The 21534-nt window shown below is 41.8% G+C and overlaps 1 protein-coding gene across 1 annotated transcript; it reads left to right on the top strand.

The window, feature by feature from the left end:
* Positions 1-20258, top strand: LOC113011404 (uncharacterized). Its single transcript, XM_080294322.1, has 8 exons — positions 1-292; positions 10477-10827; positions 11211-11543; positions 11622-11738; positions 13136-13480; positions 16110-16436; positions 17136-17465; positions 18476-20258. Exons 1-8 carry the CDS (start codon positions 262-264, stop codon positions 18841-18843), a joined length of 2202 nt encoding a protein of 733 aa, XP_080150448.1. The 5' UTR covers positions 1-261; the 3' UTR covers positions 18844-20258.
* Positions 20259-21534: the final 1276 nt, after the last annotated feature.

The raw sequence follows: 21534 nt of genomic DNA, 5'->3' as shown, positions 1-21534 counted from the left end.
GCGTTCTTATGCTGTGGTGTTTGAATGGTTATACGTGCTGAGAAGCAAAACAAATCCTGTTTGTCCCGTTTTCTAGAATGTAGTCCGTAAATCCGAGGTGTTTTGAACGCAGCAGCTGTCAGCACTTACAGCTGGAGGAAGGCGGGGTGTTTCCCCGCATATACAAAACACAAGGAACAGGAGCCACAGTGAGGCGTGTGTGGGAGCTCTGCTTCATCCAGGGTTACCGGACCTTGTGGCTGCTGTGGTTTTTAAAGGAGGATGAAGATGCTGCTGTTTCTCCTCCTGAGCGGTAAGAAACTCTGAGCTCAGTTAAACTGTTTAATCTGCACTCAGTCACATCACAGCGCCATAAATTCACTCAGTGTCGGAAAACAGCGACCTCATGACGTTGACTGTGTGAAAGATGTCTGAGAGGGTCAGGACTAACAGACTGCGGGCTTTCAGGTGAAAGCTTGAGAGTTTCTACCATGGGGGAGGCTAACTATGTGCTGAAGTAGTTCAATGTGCCAGGGCGTTGCTGCAGATAAGAGTGCAGGGCTGATAAGCGTTAAGTCACATCTGAATATTAACAACATTTGGAGAAAATGACATCAGGTCATTCTCAGATTATTACCGCCCACAGTTTAACCCTCTGGATTTGTTCAAAATCAATATCTGTTCGGCTTGTTTGTGGCCACTTTTGGCCACGAACAGATTAGGTCTGTGACCCTTGTGATCCAAGATGGGGCCGATAAGAACGATCACGTTCTTATTGTGGGAGATTTTAATATCCATGTCTGCTGTCCTGACAAACCTCTGGTGAAGGAGTTTTTAAGCCTTATTGACTTTTAATCTGGTCCAGTCCGTATCTGGTCCCACACACGAATACAGACACACACTAAACCTGGTCTTGTCACACAGTCTGCCTGTGTGTAACGTGGAAATGTCTGACACTGCCTTTCCTGACCATATGATTGTATTATTTGATGCTGTGTTTTCACACACTACAGTTCAAACTACTGTTCGCCGCTGTCAGATCAGTAACTCTTCCACTGCCGCCCAGTTTTCCTCTACTTTTAGCCTGTCTGACCCTGCTGATCTCACTCCCGTGGACACAGAGGACCTCAGCTCCTGGTTTGAATCTTCTTGCCTAGCTATCCTGGACTCTGTGGCACCATTAAAAACCAGTGTTAAGTACCAACACTTCACCGAGTTCTTTTGATTCCTCAGAGGCATCTGATGGAAGACAAAACACGGCTCAGTAGACCATTTAACTCTTTATTTCTCTTTCACATGACTTCCTGAAGGGAGGTGCGTCCTGCATGACACGTTGCTGCAGATCTCAAAATAGTGGTGTGCCCCTGACAGTTTTATTACAGGGCGTCCCACTCTAGTCTAAACAACAGCGTCTCAGTAACTTTCCACTAGAGATGGTCCCTCTTATCTACTTTTTCCCAGGCAAACATGAGTGAGAGTCTGCAGCTTTCTACTCCCCAAGGACACATGGTCTCATGCCTTTATTTTTCAGGGCTGTATCCACTTAATACTACACTATATAACTTTATAACACCTATTAATAAAAAGCATAGCATTATTGAGGCACTGCAAATTAGCTAATCTCAACACCAGGCAGCCCAAGGCTAAAACCGAGCCTTGGTTTAACCTCCTAGGACCTGACATGTGGACATCACACTTTGGGTTGTCTAGACCAAAATAATAAATTTTGCTCTAAAGGGCCTGATATCCACTCACGAGGACATTTACCGCCACTGTTCTATTGAAATTTAAAACGAATGTCCTCACATGTGGATATCAGGCCCCTGTAGAGCAAAATCAGGTAAAAAGATCATTCTTTGTTTTTACGTTCATCAGGTCCCAATCAGCCCGAATAGCAAAGAGAAATTAAAAATGCATGCCATGGAAGAGTTTGGGTCTTAGGAGGTTAATGACACCACTCGGGCTGTGAGGAGGCAGTGTTGTAGAGCTGAACGCAGATGGAAGAGGGACAAACTGCAGGTGTCTCTTCAAATCTTAAAGGACTGCTGACGTATCAGGATACGGTCAAAGAGGCTAAAATAAAAAAACCTATCTAAGATCATTTCCTCCAACAGTAATAATCACGTGTGTTACTCCATTGACTTCATTTTAAAGTGACTGTTTGGAGGCCTCTCATAAACTGTCTAATGATTTTATGTGTTTTTTCATTGAGAAGGTTACAGCTACTCTCTCATTTCTTCCCCTGAGTCTGACCCCTCTGTCTATTTCCAATTGATGGATTCTTTTTAAATGAGAACGGTATCTTGGAGGTCTTCCAATCAGGTTTGAAAAACCTCTATAGCACTGAGTCAACACTCTTAAGGGTTTTTCATGATATCCTCCTTTCCTGTGATTCTGGTAATCATGTTGTTCTTGTCCTCCTTGACCTAACAGCTGCTTTTGACATTGTAGACCACAACATTTTACTGTCTCGTTTACAACATCATGGTACTGCTTTGAATTGGTTTAGGTCTTATCCCACTGACAGAACTTTTAGTGTTAACTTTTTAGGGCATGAGTCCTTTTCTGACGCTCTTCAGTTTAGGACCTGCAGGACTCAATATTAGGGCCTCTGCTTTTTTCATTGTATTTACTAGAGATGGACCGATCCGATATTGCGTATCGGTATCGGTCCGATACTGACCTAAATTACTGGAGAGAAATAAAAAATGTAATCCGATCCATTAAATATCAAAAAGCACCTCACAAGACTTGCCACAGTGGCCACAAACGGGCATTTGCCCGGTGGGCCGATGGTGATTTTTTGTTTTTATGGGCCGATGGGTTTTGTTTTGTTTTATTTCCCGTTTTTTTCCCGTGACGGTATAAACACTGAAAGGTGGTGGATTGGCCAGATGCTGGGAGATGTTTAAAAATAACTCAGTTGTTTGGTGGTGGCTATTGCGGAGCTTCCACAGATTCAGTAACATTAGCAAGTGGTGGAGGCCAGCTGATGCAACACGCTGGCAGGTAGATGACGGAAAGGCAGGAGGAGCAGAGAACCGAGGCGGTGAACTGAACTTCAGGTAAGAAGTTATGACCCTTTTTTTTTTTTTGGTCTTCTTATTCTGTTGGTTTTTGTCTTTTGCCCTTCTCCCCCGTCCCTCTTCTCAGCTGTTTCTTTCCCTCTTTCTTTCTCCCAGTCAAGTCTGTCCCGAATTCAGCAAGTGAAAATAAAATAAACAATAAAAGGTGAATCAAATGGACCATTACGGCAAGGCTGGGATGGTCAATTTGGTAAAGTAAATCCGTTGGGCATCTTTCTTTGCCTTTAGACAACAATTCTGATGCAAAAGAGCCAAACGGGACAGGCAAAAAAAAAAAAAGAAGAAGTTATGACCTGCAGTCTCTCTGGGTCAGATATAAACCAAGTTTAGGTGGAGTTTATTTTCGTTATGCTGACTTTTTACAGTCAGTTACAATAACTCGTACTGCGTACTAGCTAGCATGACGGAGTTTATATACTGCTGGGTGGTGCTATGATATTATTGATGTTGAACTTGTTTTATCTTATTTTATTTATAAGGTTAGTTATTAGAGTTTCCAACCGTCCCGTAAAAAACGGAATCGTCTCGTATTCAGAGAAAATATTGAGTGTTTGGTATTGAGATGAAAAGGAACAGTTTCAGCTACAATGAAAAAGACACAAAGCTGGAGTTATTCTGTGTATTTGCTGCACAGCTGCTTCTTCTTCTCTCATTCTCTCCCTCCCTCTCCTGTTTCTACTTCAATCATGAAACTGATCGATGATCAGCTGATCGGCTTTTCTCTCTTGTTTGCTTATCGCCCACTTTGCGCCAGAACGGGGAAACCGGCGGATGTCACGCTAAACAACAGCAGCACGTTTAACCTTGATCAGCTATTGTTAGAATTTATTTAATATTACTTTCTACACCAGGATCTTTTTCTACGTAGCTGACGGCTGGTAACTGTGCAGGGGCAGGTCTAGCAAAGTTTAGCCAGGGGGGCCGATAGGGCATGAAGTCCATTACTGTATATAGTAACTATTACGTCTAATATACCCTAGTAAGCTATACTACTTTTTCCTTTGGGAAGGTACCATCTGTGCAGTCTGCCATTCTGTTGAAGAAAGATGTTGACTCTATTTAATTATTCTTGAAAATTAATTTATTTCTGTGCATTTTCTTTCCACACTGCATCAAATTAAAGTTGATTACGTCGATTAAGCATCATAAGGTGGGGGGTGGGGGGTTCCCTTTTTTTTTTTTTTTTTTTGCTGGGAGTTTTAGAGCCCTATTAGTTAGGTTGCTTACTCTTTAAAATACCAGAATAAGAAGGATGGTGCAGGTTTAAGTTTATTAGATTGATCAGTTTGCGGATGACTGTCAGATTTATCTGCCTCTGAGCAGAAAAATAGCTTCTCCATTAAACCACTTCTATGTATAGAAGACATTAAATCTTGGATATCCCTGAACTTTCTAAGACGTAATTCAAGCAAAACAGTTGTGATTGTGTTTGGTCCTAGTGGACCTTGTGATCCCTCCACTATTGATTTGGGACCCCTGTATTTTAAAGCTGTTGTTACTAACTTGGGTTTTAAGATGGTCAGTGATTTTAAATTAACTCAAATTAGAGCTACTGTCAAGTCCAGTTTTTATCATTTAAGGCCGTTGGCAAAGGTAAGACCTATGTTACTCCATGCTTTTATTTCGTCTCATTTAGATTACTGTAATGCTCTGTATTGTGGAGTTAGTCAGTCTCTTCTCTTTCGTCTGCAGCTGGTCCAAAATGCTGTTGCACGACTTTTAACCAGAACTAGTAAAAGAGAGCACATAACTCCCATCCTCGCTTCAGTCCATTGGCTGCCTGTATATCTAAGAGTTCATTTTAAAATTCTAATGTTTGTTTTTAAATGTTTAAATGGTCTTGCTCTGCCTTACCTCTCTGAGCTTCTTCATCCCTACTCACCCTGGTCAGCTGACCTGAGGTTTCTCAGGGCAGCTGACCAGCTGCTCCTGTAGGTACCCAGGTCCAAGCAGGTCCAAGACGAAGCTCAGAGGGGACAGGGCCTTCTCTAATGCTGCTCATAATCTCTGGAACAATCTGCCCCAGCACATTAGAGAGGCCCCTTCATTGTCCACTTTTAAAATGCGTCTTGAAACCCATTTTAACTCCTTGGCTTATGACACAGTATGACCCTGGTTTTATTGTTTTAGTTCAATCTAATGTGCTGATTTTATTATTTTAAATTTAATTCCAATCATCATTTTATATTTTCTTTCTTTTTATTCAATGTATCGTTTTTGGCATGTTAAGTGTACTTTGTTTTCAGCTGGGAGTTGTCTGAAAGTGCTATATAAATAAACTGCTTTTTTTTTTTAATAGGTTTTTTTTGCTATTTTTACTGCAAGTTTTTAACTAAGATCAGTTCTAAAATAATTTCCCCCAGGGATCAATAAAGTATTCTGATTCTGATTCTTTTCATAAGTATAAAATAGTAATTACTTTTTACATTTTTAACCCTTAAAACACCAGTTTGTTTGTACAATGCACTTGTTGGAAGACGGCCTCAAAAATACCCATTTCCTATATTTGCAGTGCTACTGGATCTTGTATTGTTAATAGTAGAGTCTGGGACATGTAATCGATTAACAACAACATCGATTATACATTGGGGTTTTTTTTTGTGCAGACAAAGAAAAGTAGATAAAATTACTATTACTACTATTTTTCCACTTTCATTAACTTGATTTTATTTAAATTAGCACAAGTCCTGGTGATGAAAAAACAAAATTTAATTCAAATTCAGAACTTATACCCTTCAAATACCAGTTAAATTATATATTACTAACTTTTTAGGGGGAAAAGCAATAAAGTTCAATTTTTTTTCAGCGTATTAGTGATGAAACCTAATCAGGGCTCTAGACTAACTCTTTGCCATGGGCGTACCGGTACGCCTAACTTTAAAAAGTTAGGCGTACCGGCACAAAAGTTAGGCGCACACAAATTTTATAATAATTTATATAATATGTGTTTTTCTGGATGCACTGTGCTTTATCAGCATTCAAAGATTGATGACACCGTGTCAGAGCACTGGCTATGAATTTCAGAAGGATCAGGCCTTAACTTAACAGAAAAGTTAGCAATAGTTCTTTTCCTATTACAGCTACATCCACTTCTGTCGTGCCTAGGCTGCTCACTAGGGCTGGGTATCATCACTGATTTCTATAATCCATTCGATTCTGGTTTTCAAAGTCCCGATTCGATTCAACTTAGCCTCAGACAGTCAGAAATATTATAATTCTGATCACTTATCAGTACTGACTTCATCAGAATTGTGAACATCACAGCAGATGCCTTTGTGTGAAAGTAACTGAGAATAAAACAGAAAAACATGAAGGAGATTTTCCTGGTCTGGCATTTTATAGCAGATAACCTTAAAAATATTCTACAGTGTTCTGCATATAAAGTTTAAATTTCTTCAGTATTGAACAACAGAAAAAATAGGCTTTCTTGTCCGAGGTCATTTAAGTGAAAACGAAAAAGACAGCAGCCACAGCGCTGTAAACAAGGGTAGACTGGTGGGTAATAAGCGAATGAATAATACAGAAAACAGAGATTGGAGACGGGAAACTGTTCTTGAAGTATAGAGAGAGAGAGAGAGAGAGCTAGCTGTGCATGAAGTGTGATTTTAATAGTCGTGGAAGCAAAACAGCAAAATTCATGACGACATTGATCAAATGTGAAGCGCAGTTTGCTGCTTCTTTTGCTGCTGGCTCCTGAATTTTGGTTGGAGAGACAAAACCTGCAGCTCAGAATCAGCGCAAAAAGACGTAATCACAGCGCGGACCAGACGCATCAGAATCGCTAAGCTCCGACAGCGTGTCCGTCTGCGGGCCGTCGCTCTGTGTTTACGTCTTTGTGTGGAGTCCGTGTACCTGCTCTCATCTGCTGTTTGGTTGTTGCTGAAATGGTTTTGTGAGCTTTAATCTGAGAATCTGGCGTTTCTGGCAAAACACAGTTATATTTAAAAGTCGATTCAGGATTTAATGAATTGATATCGCTTTATTCAAGCTACTCACCTCCCACTTCCACCTGCACTTTCAACTGGACCACAGCCAATCAGAGAGGTCCCGCCCCTTACTATCTCTGATTGGTTTAGTCCACGATAGGGGCATAATGTGTGTCTGTGTCTGTTGTTGACTACACGGAGAGTTGCAGATTTTTTTATTTTTATTTTTTGCTACCCGAACAGTTGGTCGCACAGGTGCAATCAAATATTGTTTTTTTTAGTTGCACCACTGAAAAATTTGGTCGCATTTGCGACCAAATTGGTTGCACTCTAGAGCCCTGCTAATACAGGCCAGTACCAGTAACAATGATTTTATTTTTTATTTTTTTGCATTATTCCTTTGTCTTTTTTTTTGGGAATTACTGAAACTCCCACTTGGTCAGTCAGTGCCGTTTTATTGGTACAAAATGTGTGTGTGTGTGTGTGTGTGTGTGTGTGTGTGTGTGTGTGTGTGTGTGTGTGTGTGTGTGTGTGTGTGTGTGTGTGTGTGTGTGTGTGTGTGTGTGTGTGTGTGTGCTGAAGGGCAGCAGGATGTTCAAACCACAGTAAAGTGGTCTTTGCTGGAACAAGTGGTTGCCGTTCTTCTGTGGACGTACAGCCCACACCATTTCCTCATTATTTTTTTATTTTTTTTGGTGGGCTGTGGGTCATTCTCTGATTCAGACTGCTGTATCCCAGCAACAATAGCAGCTTTTGTGTCTGGGGTACAAGGCCATCTTGCAATTGCTGGAGTCACCAGCATGTGACCCAGCCCTTCCAGGAACACCCTTCATTGGTAGATCTTAGTGGACTCCCACTCCAGATGCACTGCACAGGACAAAGGTATTGTATGCTGAGACATCCAGGACATTGTAGAAGACAGCCAGCAGCCACAGTAGGTGGCAACAACCCTGTCTAGGTTATTCACGCCATCTTTGCACTTATTGTAGTCCAGGATTGCTACAGGCTTCCTCTTTTCCCCATCACTGGCTGCTGGTTCCTTGTGGTTTGTGTTTAAAAGAACCACATTCTTCCCTCGGTTAAGCATGTAGGACATTGCCATGGTTGTTTTGGTGAAGGCAAAGACAGATGACAGAATCTTCCGCTGTTGCAGCTGGAAAAGCTGGGAAGTTAGTCAAGTGCTTGAAGCAATGAATATGGCTGCAGCTTTGAACTTTGAAAAGTATCCTGAGAGATCTTTCTCTTTCTTTGTTTGTTTTAGAGAGTAGATATATTGGTGTGCTTTTTGTTTTTTTTGAAGGTGATTTAATCATGTGCGTCAAAACTAGTTTTCCCAGGAAGCTCAAAGTGTCACAATACGGCTGTGTGCAGGCAAGAGTAGGACCCAAACGCAAACTCGCAGAGACAAAAAGTAAACTCAAAAAACACAGCTTTATTGCTGGCGTGGAGTGGGACACAAAAAAACAATACAAAACTAAACTGGGAAAAAAATCACACAGCTATGAGGGAGGACGCAACACTGACAAAGAGAAACATGGGGCTTAAATACACTGAGGGATAACGAGGGGGAATGAGCCACAGGAGGAGAGCACAGCTGGGAGTAATTAGGCAGGAGGAGACAAGGGAAGCAAAACTAGAAACATTAACATAGGACAGACTTTGAAAGTAAAACAGGAAACACACTGACGGGACTCAAGACATGTGAACTTAACAGACTGGGGAGACCGAACATAGGGACCTGAAACATGGAACAGAAATGCACAGTAGATCAACATGAACATAACAACGCCACAGGGGAAGAGTGAAACAAAATGCAGGAACACAGGACCTCTTTCAAAATAAAATGGGAAACAAAGAAATGCAAACATGACAACATAAGAAACACAGACATGAAGCACATGAAGGACAAGGGAGACTTAACAGGGGTTGGATACACAAGGGGAATCTAATAAACAAATGAACTTAGATAACCTAATGAACAAAATAAACTCAAACTTAAAACGCTGGGTCGAAAGACCCAGGATCATGACACAAAGCTCAATAACCTGAGTATAGGGGTGGGATTTAATAAGTTTTCTTCGTCCCACTCCTTTTTCAGGCAATTTTTGTTTTTTGTTTTGTGCATTTTATGTTCAATATAGGTATTTGTTGTGCCTGGAAATGAACAAATAAATGAATGAAATGAATGAATGAAATGAATGAATAACCTGCATCAAGAGACTTTCACAGTAATTTATTACGTTTGACATCATAATTTATTTTTAGGGGTGGGACTCGATTAAAAAAAAACTAATTAATTAGAGGCGTTGTGATTAATTAATACTGATTAATCGCCTTTGATCACACAAGAAAATTTGCCCCAAAGCACAAATGTTTTTTTTTTTCATTTAAAAGGGTTTTAGTGGGCAACAGAATCAAATAATAGACATGGACATGAATATTGCAAACTCATGCTCTTTTAATTTATGGGAAAAAAAGCATTTTAACTGCATTTCAATTCAAAACAGAGAAACAAAAATACTATCTTTTGCCAAAATTGGGCAGACTTAAAGTACTTAAAAGCAGTTTTATTTTTAAGTACATTTTCAAAATGGTATTGTCTTTAAATAATAATAATAAAAATTTCCAAATAAAGTGCCAGCTTTTGGAGTTTTACCAGCTCTGATGGAGTTAAAATGACTAGCTTGTGCTTTTGTTTGTCTAAAGCAGCAAAAACAGCCTCTTGACTTATCCAGCATTGAACTCCACCGTATGGAAACATCCTGTATGAGTGGCTCTTTCTGTTGCCCCACTCTTGCTTGCTCCCAGTGTAGTTCCTCCATATTAGCAGAGCAGACCATGTGTTGAGTTTAGAATGAAAACAATTTAGTACTATAAATGACAAGGAATTTAAAAATGCCATTTAATGAGTAGCTCATTGTGGCTTGTTGATCACTTCAAAAATTAGTTGCGGCATTTAGTCCAAGAAAATGCAGGTGACGTATTGTTACCTTCAGAATAACATTTAAAGACAGACATTTATGAGGGTTTGTTTGCTGGTTGAAAGTGCATGTAGGTGGAGTGATGCAGGTATCGATAATATCGATGCTATTGCTGGTATTTCTATCTGATCGATACTTTAATTGTAGGTTCAGTGTGTTGCTGTTCTTCATTAGAAAGAAGACATGTTTGTGCATCTTCTCCTCCCTGCTCTGCTGTGTGGTGACTCGGCAGCTCAGAAATTTGCCTCAAAAGCGTTCAGATGTAGATGATATGATCCCAAGCGTAAACTAAGATGTACAAATGTGTGCAGCGATGTGTGTGCTATGTTTGAGGACTCACAAGCCCATGCTTCAATCCACACACAGATAGGAAACAGTCTGAGAACACATAAAATTATCTTACACATGCATACATCCTCCATAAAATGTTACTTTTCATTCGTCATTTAAACTCTGGGTCAAACCCAAAATATTTGATTTGAGTTTCTCTTTGTGTGTCCTCAGTTTCCCAGCATGCTCTGGCTGTGGTGGTGGTGGAGGTGAATGAGGGGGAAAGGTCTGTCCTGCTGCCCTGTCTGTTCTCAGGTTTTATACCTGAGGACACCACAGTGATGTGGACCTCCAGTGACCTCGATCCCAAATCTGTACATCAACGACGAGAAGGAGGAGACGATGTTAGAGGACAAAACCAGCGTTACAGCAGGCGCACATCAATGAATCGTTACGCTTTCATCATTAAAGACTTCAGCCTCACTCTGAGGAAACCCACAAAGACTGACAGCGGCAACTACACCTGCTCCATCAGTGCTGGAGGGAAAGAACGGAGACTCAGAGACATCCAGCTGCAGGTCAAAGGTCAGCAACAAGCCCAACACCTGCTGTAATTACAGGGCAAAAGGCAATACTGCATTCAGAGGTCAAACTGAAAAAAATGACTTCCTTAAGTGTTCAAAAAGTACTGATGAAACCCGCAGCATCATTTAGCACAGATGTAACCTCAGTGGAAACACAAACAACAAAGCAGAAGATGACAGCAGAGAACTGCTGCAGCCTCTGGAAAATGTGACATTACACTCATGGAGGTCGTTCAGCTTGTGCGCAGATGTGTGTGTTCAGCTCAGAGAGGCGTAGCACACACATTTCTGTACATACATTACTAGATGACATTTTGTACAACACCCAACACAAAACATTTTTCTGCTGCTTCTACAGTTTGTTGTGGTTTCTTGTCCTCTCAGACCAGCAGGTGGAGGTGATGGTGAGGGAAGGGTCACAGTTTGTCATCCTGCCCTGCAACACAACACCTGACCTGCCTGAGGACACCGCAGTGGAGTGGACTCGCTCTGACCTCGGACTCATGACGGTCCATGAGTATTCTAACAGAAATGATGACATCATGACTCAGGATGAAGTTTACAGAGACCGAACGAAGATGAATGAAGACCTGCTGAGAACTGGAGACCTCAGTCTGACCCTGAAACAGCCCAAAGTGAAAGACACGGGACGATACATCTGCACCATCTACAGAGACAAAGACATACTGAGACAGAAAATTGTGCTGCAGGTCAAAGGTCAGTGCTGTAGGAAGAGGTAAGAGGTCAATGCAGTAAACAGAGGTCAGAGATCAGAAGTCTTTTTTCTCTCCACAGAACAACTGTCATTCTGGGACGCAGTTCTCCTGTTTTGTCTTCTCGTGTTTCTTCTGATTTTCCTGCTTCCTTGTGTGGTTTTAGTCTTATTTCATTTTATGCAGTACTTCATGTCAGGTGAGTGTCTCCTACTACACTACCTATAATGCCAATGGTTAGCAGGTGTCCTCTGGTGGCTCCTTGACTGTAGGGGTGTCCAAATTCATAGGCTGCATCCACCTGAGGACCCGGCCTTCGCGGTCTACCTGGTCTGGCTCTTCAGCCTTTAGTTTGTGTCACCAGCTGTCTTGGTGGAGTTTAATAAACTCGGCCGTCTGCTCCTTGCTATCTATAATATAACAGGACACTGGTGTAAACTCTCGACCGTCTCACACTTCTGTTTAATCAGTTTTCCGGTTGACGTTTATTCAGCTGTGTGAAAACCATAACTTTAATCTCAGCCAAACTGATTTACTTACAAACAAATAAAACACTGGAAAAAGCCAAACAATAACATTTTTGAGTGACTTATATATCATGCTAAACCTGGGGGGTTTGAAAACGCTGTGCCGGGAGTTCGCTGTTCTCGCCCCGGCTAGCTATCGAGCTGGTGGGTAACAGACGTCTCCGAAAACGTCGGACCACTTTTTCAAATATGTGATGTCTTGATAAACCGAGCAGATATTTTGAAGTTTACTCAGCTACATTCTCGCCTGAAAATGTGTTAAAAGTTTTTTTTGTGACCCAGAAAGATTAATAAGAGTAATATTAAAACTAAGTAGTGGCCGCCATTGTTGGAAACTGGAATTGGCTGGCCCACACTATGAATTCTGGGATATGGTGGGCCACAAAGGATACGCCCAACCCATCCATTAAATTTGGGGGGAAAAGGATTTGGAGGAGTCTACGAATTTGGATAGTCTTCGTTGTGTCGCTGTGATGTAATCGGCCTACAGATGTGACAAATGTGACCTCTGAAGGATGCAGCACTAGGAATTTGGACACCCCAAACATGTAGCTCACACTCCTTCAGACTCAGTCATTGATCAGTGAAACAGCTCCACAGCATGACTTTACTAAACAGTGTGTGTGCTTCACTGCATTGATCTGACACAGAGGCTGCATGTGGACAAGCTGTTCTTCTTCTGTGGTGGTAAACAGCAGCTGACATGGAAACATGTGCTGACAGTAAATGTTGCAGCAGCTTCAGTAAATGTTCCTCCTTGAGTTGTGCTCAGTCATGTGGTGGAGAGCTTCAGATGTTCAGACACATGAGATCTTCATGGTTTCTGTGCTGATGTGTGTGAGACATGGCCGACTGTGGAGGCTCAGGCTGTCTGTGCTTCTTCATCCAACATGTCTGCAGCACTTTACAGGACGCTGCAGACTAGTTACCAAAGAACGAGTCAGGAACACATCAGGAACAAACTGAGACACAATCTGACTGAGACTAGAAGACAAGGAGGGACAGGGAGGTCATGTGACCATCACAGCTGCTGCTGATGTCATCATGTTGTGCTTTGTTGTTTTCTCAGATTACGAGGTGAAGGTGGATTCAGGGGTGGAGTCTGTCCAGCTGCCCTGCAAAGCTATAGTCAGATTCCTCAAAGACAGTAAAGTGGAGTGGAAGGACAGAGACGGCAGGAAGGTCCATGTGTATCAGAACGGCTCTGACCCGCCTGGAGAACAGGACCAGTTTTACAGAGGACGAACAAAGATGAAGAGAAACCTGCTGAAATTTGGAGACTTCAGTCTGACCCTGAAACATCCCACGGATGGAGATACAAACACCTACACCTGCACCGTCAGCAGACGGCAGGGAGCAAAAGATCCTGAATGGTTGATCCTGAATAAGAAAAAAGTGGAGCTGGAAGTCAGAGGTCAGTTCTGTAGTTCCAGGGTAGCGGTAAGAACATACTTAGTTTTCACTTGTATGTCATGACACCCAGTTGTGATGTTTTGGTTTTTTTTCAGTTTAGTTTTTCTCCATATTTTATGAGTTGTTAATCAATTTCAGCTGTTCTGATGCTAATGAAATTAACAGCACAATGAGACAGCCCCAAGACATGAAGGGCGTTACAGATAATTGACATCTTCTCTGAATGTTTTTCACGGTTTTGCATTTAACTAGTGTCAGTGTCACTACTGGTAGCATGAGCCCATACCTGGACCCTACACAGGTTGTACGGGTAGACCAACTCTTCCAGGATGACGCATGAATGATGTCATTGCCAGAAGGTTTGTTGTGTCTGCCAGCACAGCCTCAAAAACATGGAGGAGATTTCAGGAGACAAGCAGTTACACAAGGAGAGCTGGACAGGGTTGTAGAAAGCCCTTAACACATACGTGGGACTGGTAACTGCTCCTTTGCGCAAGGAGGGACAGGATGAGCATAGCCAGAGCTACAAAATGACCTCCAGCAAGTCACTGGTGTGAATGTCTCTGACCAAACAAACAGAAACAGACTTCATGAGGGTGACCTGAAGGTCTGACATCCTCCAGTGGACCCTGTGCTCACTGACCAGCACTGTCGTGTTCAAAATTTTCAGGAGGAAATATCTGTATTTTAAAAAGCTTCAATTCGCTTTGGCAGTTAAAAAGTTTACACAGCGCTGTGGACCTCTGTGTGAAATCAAGCATCTTGTTCACAAAAAGGATTACACTGAACCAGGTGGTACAAGTTTTATACCACGATTTAATTAATTTATATTTTATTCCTTCCTAGTTAAATTTACCCTTTTTAATTTTTCATATATATTTCCTATCTTATTCATAGTCTTTTCCTTTTTTGTTTTCTTTAGGTCACGAGCAGTTGTCCAAGCATTTCACTACATATCGTACTGTGTATGACTGTGTACGTGACAAATAAAATTTGAATTTGATTCATACGAGCACATTTGCAGTGTGTATATAAAGATAATTAAAGCAGCTTTATTTAGTAGAAAAATCAAACATTTTCAGCATTTGCCATAAAAGACCAGCATTGGTAGGTTTCCACTATCACCCTCTGTTTTTCACAGACGAGAGCAGGTTTACACTCATGTGACACACACTCTGGAGAAACCATGGAGAACGTTACACTTCCTGAAACATCGTTCAGCATGACCGGCTTGGTGGTGGCTCAGTGATGATCTGTGAGGCATATCTATGGAGGGATGCACAAACCTATACAGGCTACTTACAGCAGTACTGTGCTATTAGTGAAGATTTAGTGAAACCAGTGAGAATATTTCAGGCTTTTTCTTTCAGTAGTTGTTCATGTTAAATCATTGCTTCAGATTTCAATGGGGTAAAAGTCATCTGGACTTCAGAAAATATGTCTTTAAAAGTATTTGGTATGTGAAGCTAAAATGTTTGTTGCTGCAGTCATTGTATATGTACCCACTTTGGACCTGAAAGTTTTATATACAGGAGAGCATCGAGCAGAAGACCTGCGTTAATTTGAGATGGAGTTTTTCTTTTTGTGATTTTTTTTTTTAAATCTCTGTCTACAATTTTGTTCCTACACTAATATCAGTAAGTGAATGAATGAGTTTCAGATATTTTAAGCGCTCTCAGTACACTTAGTTATTAATACAGTTCATGTGGTTATTAAAAATGTTACAATCTTTGTCTCCTGTTAATAAAGTTGGATCAGTTTAAGTAGTGTGTCACTATGCACTTGAAATATATGTCGTACAGTTTACTAGTTAACCCCACAGAGCATCAGAGTCCTTGTAGAGTTTAGCTGTAGAGACACAAAGACGTGGGTTAGGTTTCAAGTGTGATATGGATCCTCTGCTGAAGGAATCTGCTTTCTATCCACAACCTGTTGATCCGTGTCTGACTAACAGCAGCGCAGGAAGCCCTGCAGTTACAGAGAAACTGTCTGAGTCGCATTGTTGCTGCAGTTTACCTGCAACTGCTGTGAAGAAAAAGTCTCACTGTGTTTGTGTTTGGTCCTAATCTGCTGCCTGTCTGTTTGACATGCTGGATTTCAAGCTGATAGATGACAGATTAGAAACTGATCAGTCTATTGATCACACAATATTCCATCAATAGAATTGATTTGACTTTGATTTGTGTAACAAAGTGATTTCCACGTCTCCTTCATGATGTGACAGTGTCAGAGCTGAATGCACTTGTAGAGCATCATGTTTTTATGGCTCACATTTAAAGTGTTCCAGCTCCATCGTCACCACCCTGATGAAGATGATCTCTGATTGTGCTTTTTGGTTTTATATGATGTGTTGAATGTGCTTCATAGGACACCCCTCAGGTAACAAGTTTAGCGTTCCTGTGGTGAACATCTTGCATCTCTTTGAAATAAAGCTTTGACTCTGGACATGTGACAGTAACACTGAATTCTTAAAGAAGCAGTCAGCTGTACTGCTGCTAAAGACAACACTGTCTCTGTTTAGCAAAGTGGAACCAGTCAGACATTTTGTTTTATTTTCATCCAGTCAAAGAAAATGTGCTCAGTGCTGCTGCTGTCTGTTCAGCTCATTTTGTGCTGTGTTGTCCTCCCAGTCCCCAAGGTGGAGGTGGATTCAGGGGTGGAGTCTATCCAGCTGCCCTGCAAAACCACAGTTCGCCTCCCTAAAAACCCTAAAGTTGAGTGGAAGGACAGTTCAAATATGAAGGTCCACGTGCATCAGAACAGCCCTATACAGCAAGAAGGACAGTACCACCGTTACAGAGACCGAACAGAGATGAATGAAAAGTGTGTGAAAACACGAGACCTCAGTCTGACCCTGAAATACCCCACAGATGGAGACAACAGGACCTACACCTGCACCGTCTGCAGCAGGGAGGGAAACATCCTGCTGAAGAAACAAGTGGAGCTGAAAGTCCGAGGTCAGTGCTGTACATGCCGGTCAGAGGATACTTGCTGTCAGCCATTTGTGACCTTTTTCACAGTCATTTCTGTCCACCTGGAGAAATATTTTGTAACAATTTAGATTAAGGAACTGGTCAGTAACATGATGGGTGCAAAAAGAGCATCTTAGAGACAGAGTTTCTCAGAAGTATGTATGGGCAAAGGTTCACCCATCTGTAAAACTTGCATGTACGATTTGTGGATTAAAACTGCAGTTTGACTATTGGATGTCTGTGATTTTCTTCAAAAGCCTGCGCACTTTTCTTCAGAAGGCACAATGAATGCTGAAAGGTGTAAGTAGGTGTTAGGATGACATGTTTTTTAGGGAAGGCCCTGCTTATTTCATCGTGCTAATCCAGGCTCTGACAGCAAACCATCAAACAAAGGAGCTAAGACTGTCCATAGGGCAACGACTTGTTACAGCTAATGTTGAATATAATTGTTAGTGAGGTCTGCTGAGTCTAAAGCCACTGTTTCTAATGTGGATCGATCACCATGGTAACGGATGCTGAAGGCGTAACCTGGTCCGTAGCAGGTTACATTCAAGCTTTAATTTTCTTCCTAGGACATCCCTCAGGTCTGTCTCAGAGTGGAGCCAGTCAAACATGTTCTCAATGCAAATATTTCACTTCATCCGGTCAAAGAAATTGTGCTGAGTGTGCTTTTTATCCTCTCAGTCCCCAAGGTGGAGATGGAGGATTCAGGATTGGAGTCTGTCGAGCTGCACATCAACGCTGAACTTGAACTGCCCGCAGATGCTAAAGTGGAGTGGATGGACAGTTCATACAGGATGGTCCACGTGTATCCAACCAACACTGACAGGCCTCAAGAACAGGACCCCAGATACAGGGGACGAACACAGATAACTGAACACCTGCTAAAAAACAGAGACTACAGTCTGACCCTGAAACACCCCACAGACTGGGACAGAGGCCCCTACACCTGCACCGTCTACAGCAGGGAGGGAAACATCCTGCTGAGGAAACAAGTGAATCTGAAAGTCAGAGGTCAGTGCTGCTGCTCTGTGTGTGTGTGTGTGCGTGTGTGTGTATGTATTTGTGTGTGCATGTGTGTGTGTGTGCGTGTGTGTGTATGTATGTGTGTGCGCGTGTGTGCGCGTGTGTGCGCGTGTGTGCGCGTGTGTGTGTGTGTGTGTGTGTGTGTGAGAGAGAGAGAGAAATCCAAGTTTCATTTGACATTCCTCAGTCTGATGTCAAATCATCTTAAGCAGTGGTTCCCTGTTGGTGAGACGGGTCCAGCTTTGACAAGCAGATGTTATTGTAGTTGTATCAGTAGACTTGTTTCCATACAGAGGAAAATATGATAACATTAAAGTAACCATAAATATATGTTGTTGCATCACCGTCATCCATCCATTCTCTTCCTCTTATCCTTGCCGGCGTCGCAGGAGGGGCTGGAGCCTATCCCAGCCACCATAGGGCGAGGGGTGGGGTACACCCTACACACATAGAGACAAACAACCATTCACACCTCAGCACCGACATATTACATGAAATCCATGTAATCATGAGCTGTGAACTGGAACAAACACAGAGAAATGGACCAACAGTGAAGCTTTATTAATCTTATATGAGACGGAGGAAAAACTCAAAGAGAAATTCCCCGTCATGTTTCTTGTTCACTTGCTGCCTCGTTTATCCACATAGTGAACAAATATAGAGGGTTGCATGTTTAATTTCTCCATCATCAGCAGTTAAACAGTGTGATCTGCTCTGAGCTGCTCTGTGAACACAAACCAGACTTTGTGCTTTAGTCTGCTTATGAACCTCCAGCAGTCAATGAAACTACAGATGGATGATTCAAACAGGAAGTTTTACACAGAGAAAAAGGAGTAGAAGAAGAAAGCTGAATGTCTGTAATGGTGAACTGCATGGATCAGAGGAAAATTCAGAATTTTACCTCCTGCTCTGATCTGATTCTGTCCTTCATCTTTCTCTACAACTCTGAAAACCTGCTGCTGTCTGTAAAGCTCATGTTGTGTTTGTTGTCCTCTCAGTCTGTCAGGTGGAGGTGGAGGAGGGGGCGGAGTCTGTCCAGCTGCCCTTCAAAACCACACAAGAGCTACTTGAAAATTGTAAAGTGACATGGAGGGACAGATACATTAGGACAGTTGATGTGTATCCAAACGACTCCGACGAGCCTCACAAACAGCACCAGGTTTACAGCGGCCGAACAAAAATGAATGAAGACCTGCTGAAAACTGGAGACCTCAGTCTGACCCTGAAACAGCCCACAGAGAGAGACAGTGGGAGATACAGCTGTGTAGTCGATAGCAGGAAGATCTTCAGATACAAAACAGTGCTGCTTAAAGTCAAAGGTTTGTTTTTTTGTTTGTTCGTTTGTTTGTGTTACTGTCTTGTTTAGCTCCAGGACCAAACAGAAAGACTTCCACTTGTTGAAATGTTTCAAAAAGTTAGATCGTGATTGTTTAGGATCCAGAGTGATGCTGTGTTCATGTTTGCTAATTTGCATTCATAGCCCGTTATAATATAACTAGAATTTAAGTTTAAATGAGTCGTAGGATAAATAAAGATATTAAGCTGTAGGCTGACAAGAAAAAGAGTCAGTTTCAAACAGAAGTCTGATCCTGTAAGAACCCAACAAACAACAAATGAAAAATGAAAGCTGTACCAATATCAAACATAATGTCCACACAGGAAGTTTGTGTATGAGGATCATTTAAATGATTCTATTTATCTACTGGATTACATTGAAGCAGATGAAGTTTGACCTGTTTTATCTGATATTCTAGGATGAGAAGCAAACAAACGATTTTTGTGAGCAAATTGTGACCTCGTGCTGATACTCAGTTATCTGAAGGGTGGAAAAGAGATGTTGACCACAAAATATTCCACCAGTTAAAAAAAAACATTCACTAAGGGACTGAGTTTGTTCATGGGTCACGTGATCATCAGCAGCTCTCAGAGGGTTTGGATTCATTGAATGTCATTTTCACAGTAAACTTTGAATCCAGTGAAATCAGTGATGCTGTTTGATCCTGACTCTTCTTTGGAATAAATGCGGCTGTGAATCTTCGGATGTGAACAAAGTGTAACAATATTCCAGTTTTAACAGATGCTTTGACTTGAGATGATCGACTTCATTGTCTGACTGTGTTGTGTCTCCTCTGCAGGGAGAGTTCAGGTCCAGGATCAAACAGGGGACATCAGGAACAGAAGCAGCTCCATTGATCCGACTCCTCTGATGGCTGATCAATCAGTTTGATCTGTGTGTTCTTTGATTATTGATCAGTGATGTCAGAGTGGAGTCAGTGTGATGTTGTTGTTGTGTGTTTGAGACTTTTAGTGTCCATGAAGGTCTCTGCTGCCGTAGATCCTCTGAACTGTGACAGAGGTCTCACTCTGGAGGAAACTCTCAGCACTTTCCAGCAGCTCCTCCATCATGGAGGACGTTCCCTCACTGTAACAGGTGGAGGAGAGAGGAGAGGAAGCACAGGTGGATCCTCTGAGGAAGAGGAGCGTTCCTACGAACCACATGATCACATGACCTGAAGGGCGTGGCCTTCAGTGGTCGTAATAAAGGAACAGTCCTCAGTATTGACTCAGGATGATGGATTGTTTGGATTTGTCTTTGTTTCTCTGGCTTTTCTTGTGTGTCTTTGTATGTTGGATAGAGTCATGTGACCTGCCCATGGACGACACATGGAAATGAGCAGTTTAGCTCAAATCTGGCAGGTTTCCATCTTCTACTGTTTCATATTGATTTTATTGAAATGAGCCATCCTGTTAAATAAGTGAAAATAAAAACAACTGGCTAACTTTTAGTCTGATCCAGTTTCTTTCTTCTTGAGTGAGTGTTTACATCTCAAAACACTTGCTCACAGCTTTTTTTGTTTCAATGAATAAAACAGGTGTGAGGTCACTTCCTTTGGGTGGAGTCAGCTGCTGGTCACCTTGAAACAAACACACAGCTCAAATCACAGCTTGTTTGTTTTTTTCTTTACAAAAAGAACGTCTTTCTCTCTTTTTTTTCTCTCTGGATCCACAGTCTATGTTTTTAATGTGTGGAGTTTGCATGTTCTCCTCTGTGGGTTCTCTGTGGGTTCCTGCTAACAACATGCAGTGATGGTTGATGATTGTCTCTCTGTGTTGTATTATGACAAACTACTCTCCTCTACATGACTTTATAAGATAAAAGCATAGGTATCACACAGCACTACTAATTGGGTCCCTCCATCCCTCCATTTTTTACTATGTGAATTCCACATTCCTCTGTCTCTTCCTCACTTCCCCACAGCTTGTGCTAGCAGCAGTGACTGTGAGGCCTGGTTACTAATGGTTGCTTTTGTTACTGTTCACAGTGCTGCAGCCCGGCAGTTATGTTGGTTAACTTGACTCATTATTAGTTTCTTTTTATTGTTTTCTTTTAGCTTTCCGGCTCCACCTTTTCACTCCTTCTTCCACAATAAACTTTTTCTACAAACTGAGAGAGCGCACAGCAAAGGCAGGGGAGGGGCCAGTGGCGTTAAGAGATTTGATTAGGCGACCCAGTGGCTCAAAAGTGCGTTAGGCCGACCAGGAAAACACCCAGTATGCCAGATTACTGGTCCAACCCTGATCCTACCTCATTCTGCAAAGATGTTAATGATCAGAAAGTTGTAAATGGTTTCCACTACAACCACGTCTGCCTTAGACAGATTAGTCCCTGAACATGGTTTGTCTGGTTCCAGGATTCCTCATTATGATCCAATCTTGTTGTCACTATATAATAATATATTTAAAGATATACAAATAAATAGATAAATATATCTATCTTGTACATAGTTGTTACGTTTCATCCATTCTAATGTCTGATATCTAAAACATGCAGGACACCGGCCCTTGAGGTCTGGAGTTGCCCATACCTGATCTAAACAGTAGTCTGGGACACACAAGTGTTGTTCCAGGGTATGTATCCCCAACAGAATGGTTCCCCTGTGTCGAAGCATGCACTGGGCTGTCTAAATCGCACACAAACAGTATCCCTCCTTCTTGATTTTTAGTTCACAAAAACTTCTTATAATGACTTATTACTCCTGATATTTTGGAGGTGTTA

This window comes from Astatotilapia calliptera, chromosome 3 (genome assembly GCF_964374335.1).
Source record: "Astatotilapia calliptera chromosome 3, fAstCal68.1, whole genome shotgun sequence".
NCBI lineage: Eukaryota > Metazoa > Chordata > Actinopteri > Cichliformes > Cichlidae > Astatotilapia > Astatotilapia calliptera.
This window is presented reverse-complemented; position numbering and strand designations above follow the sequence as displayed.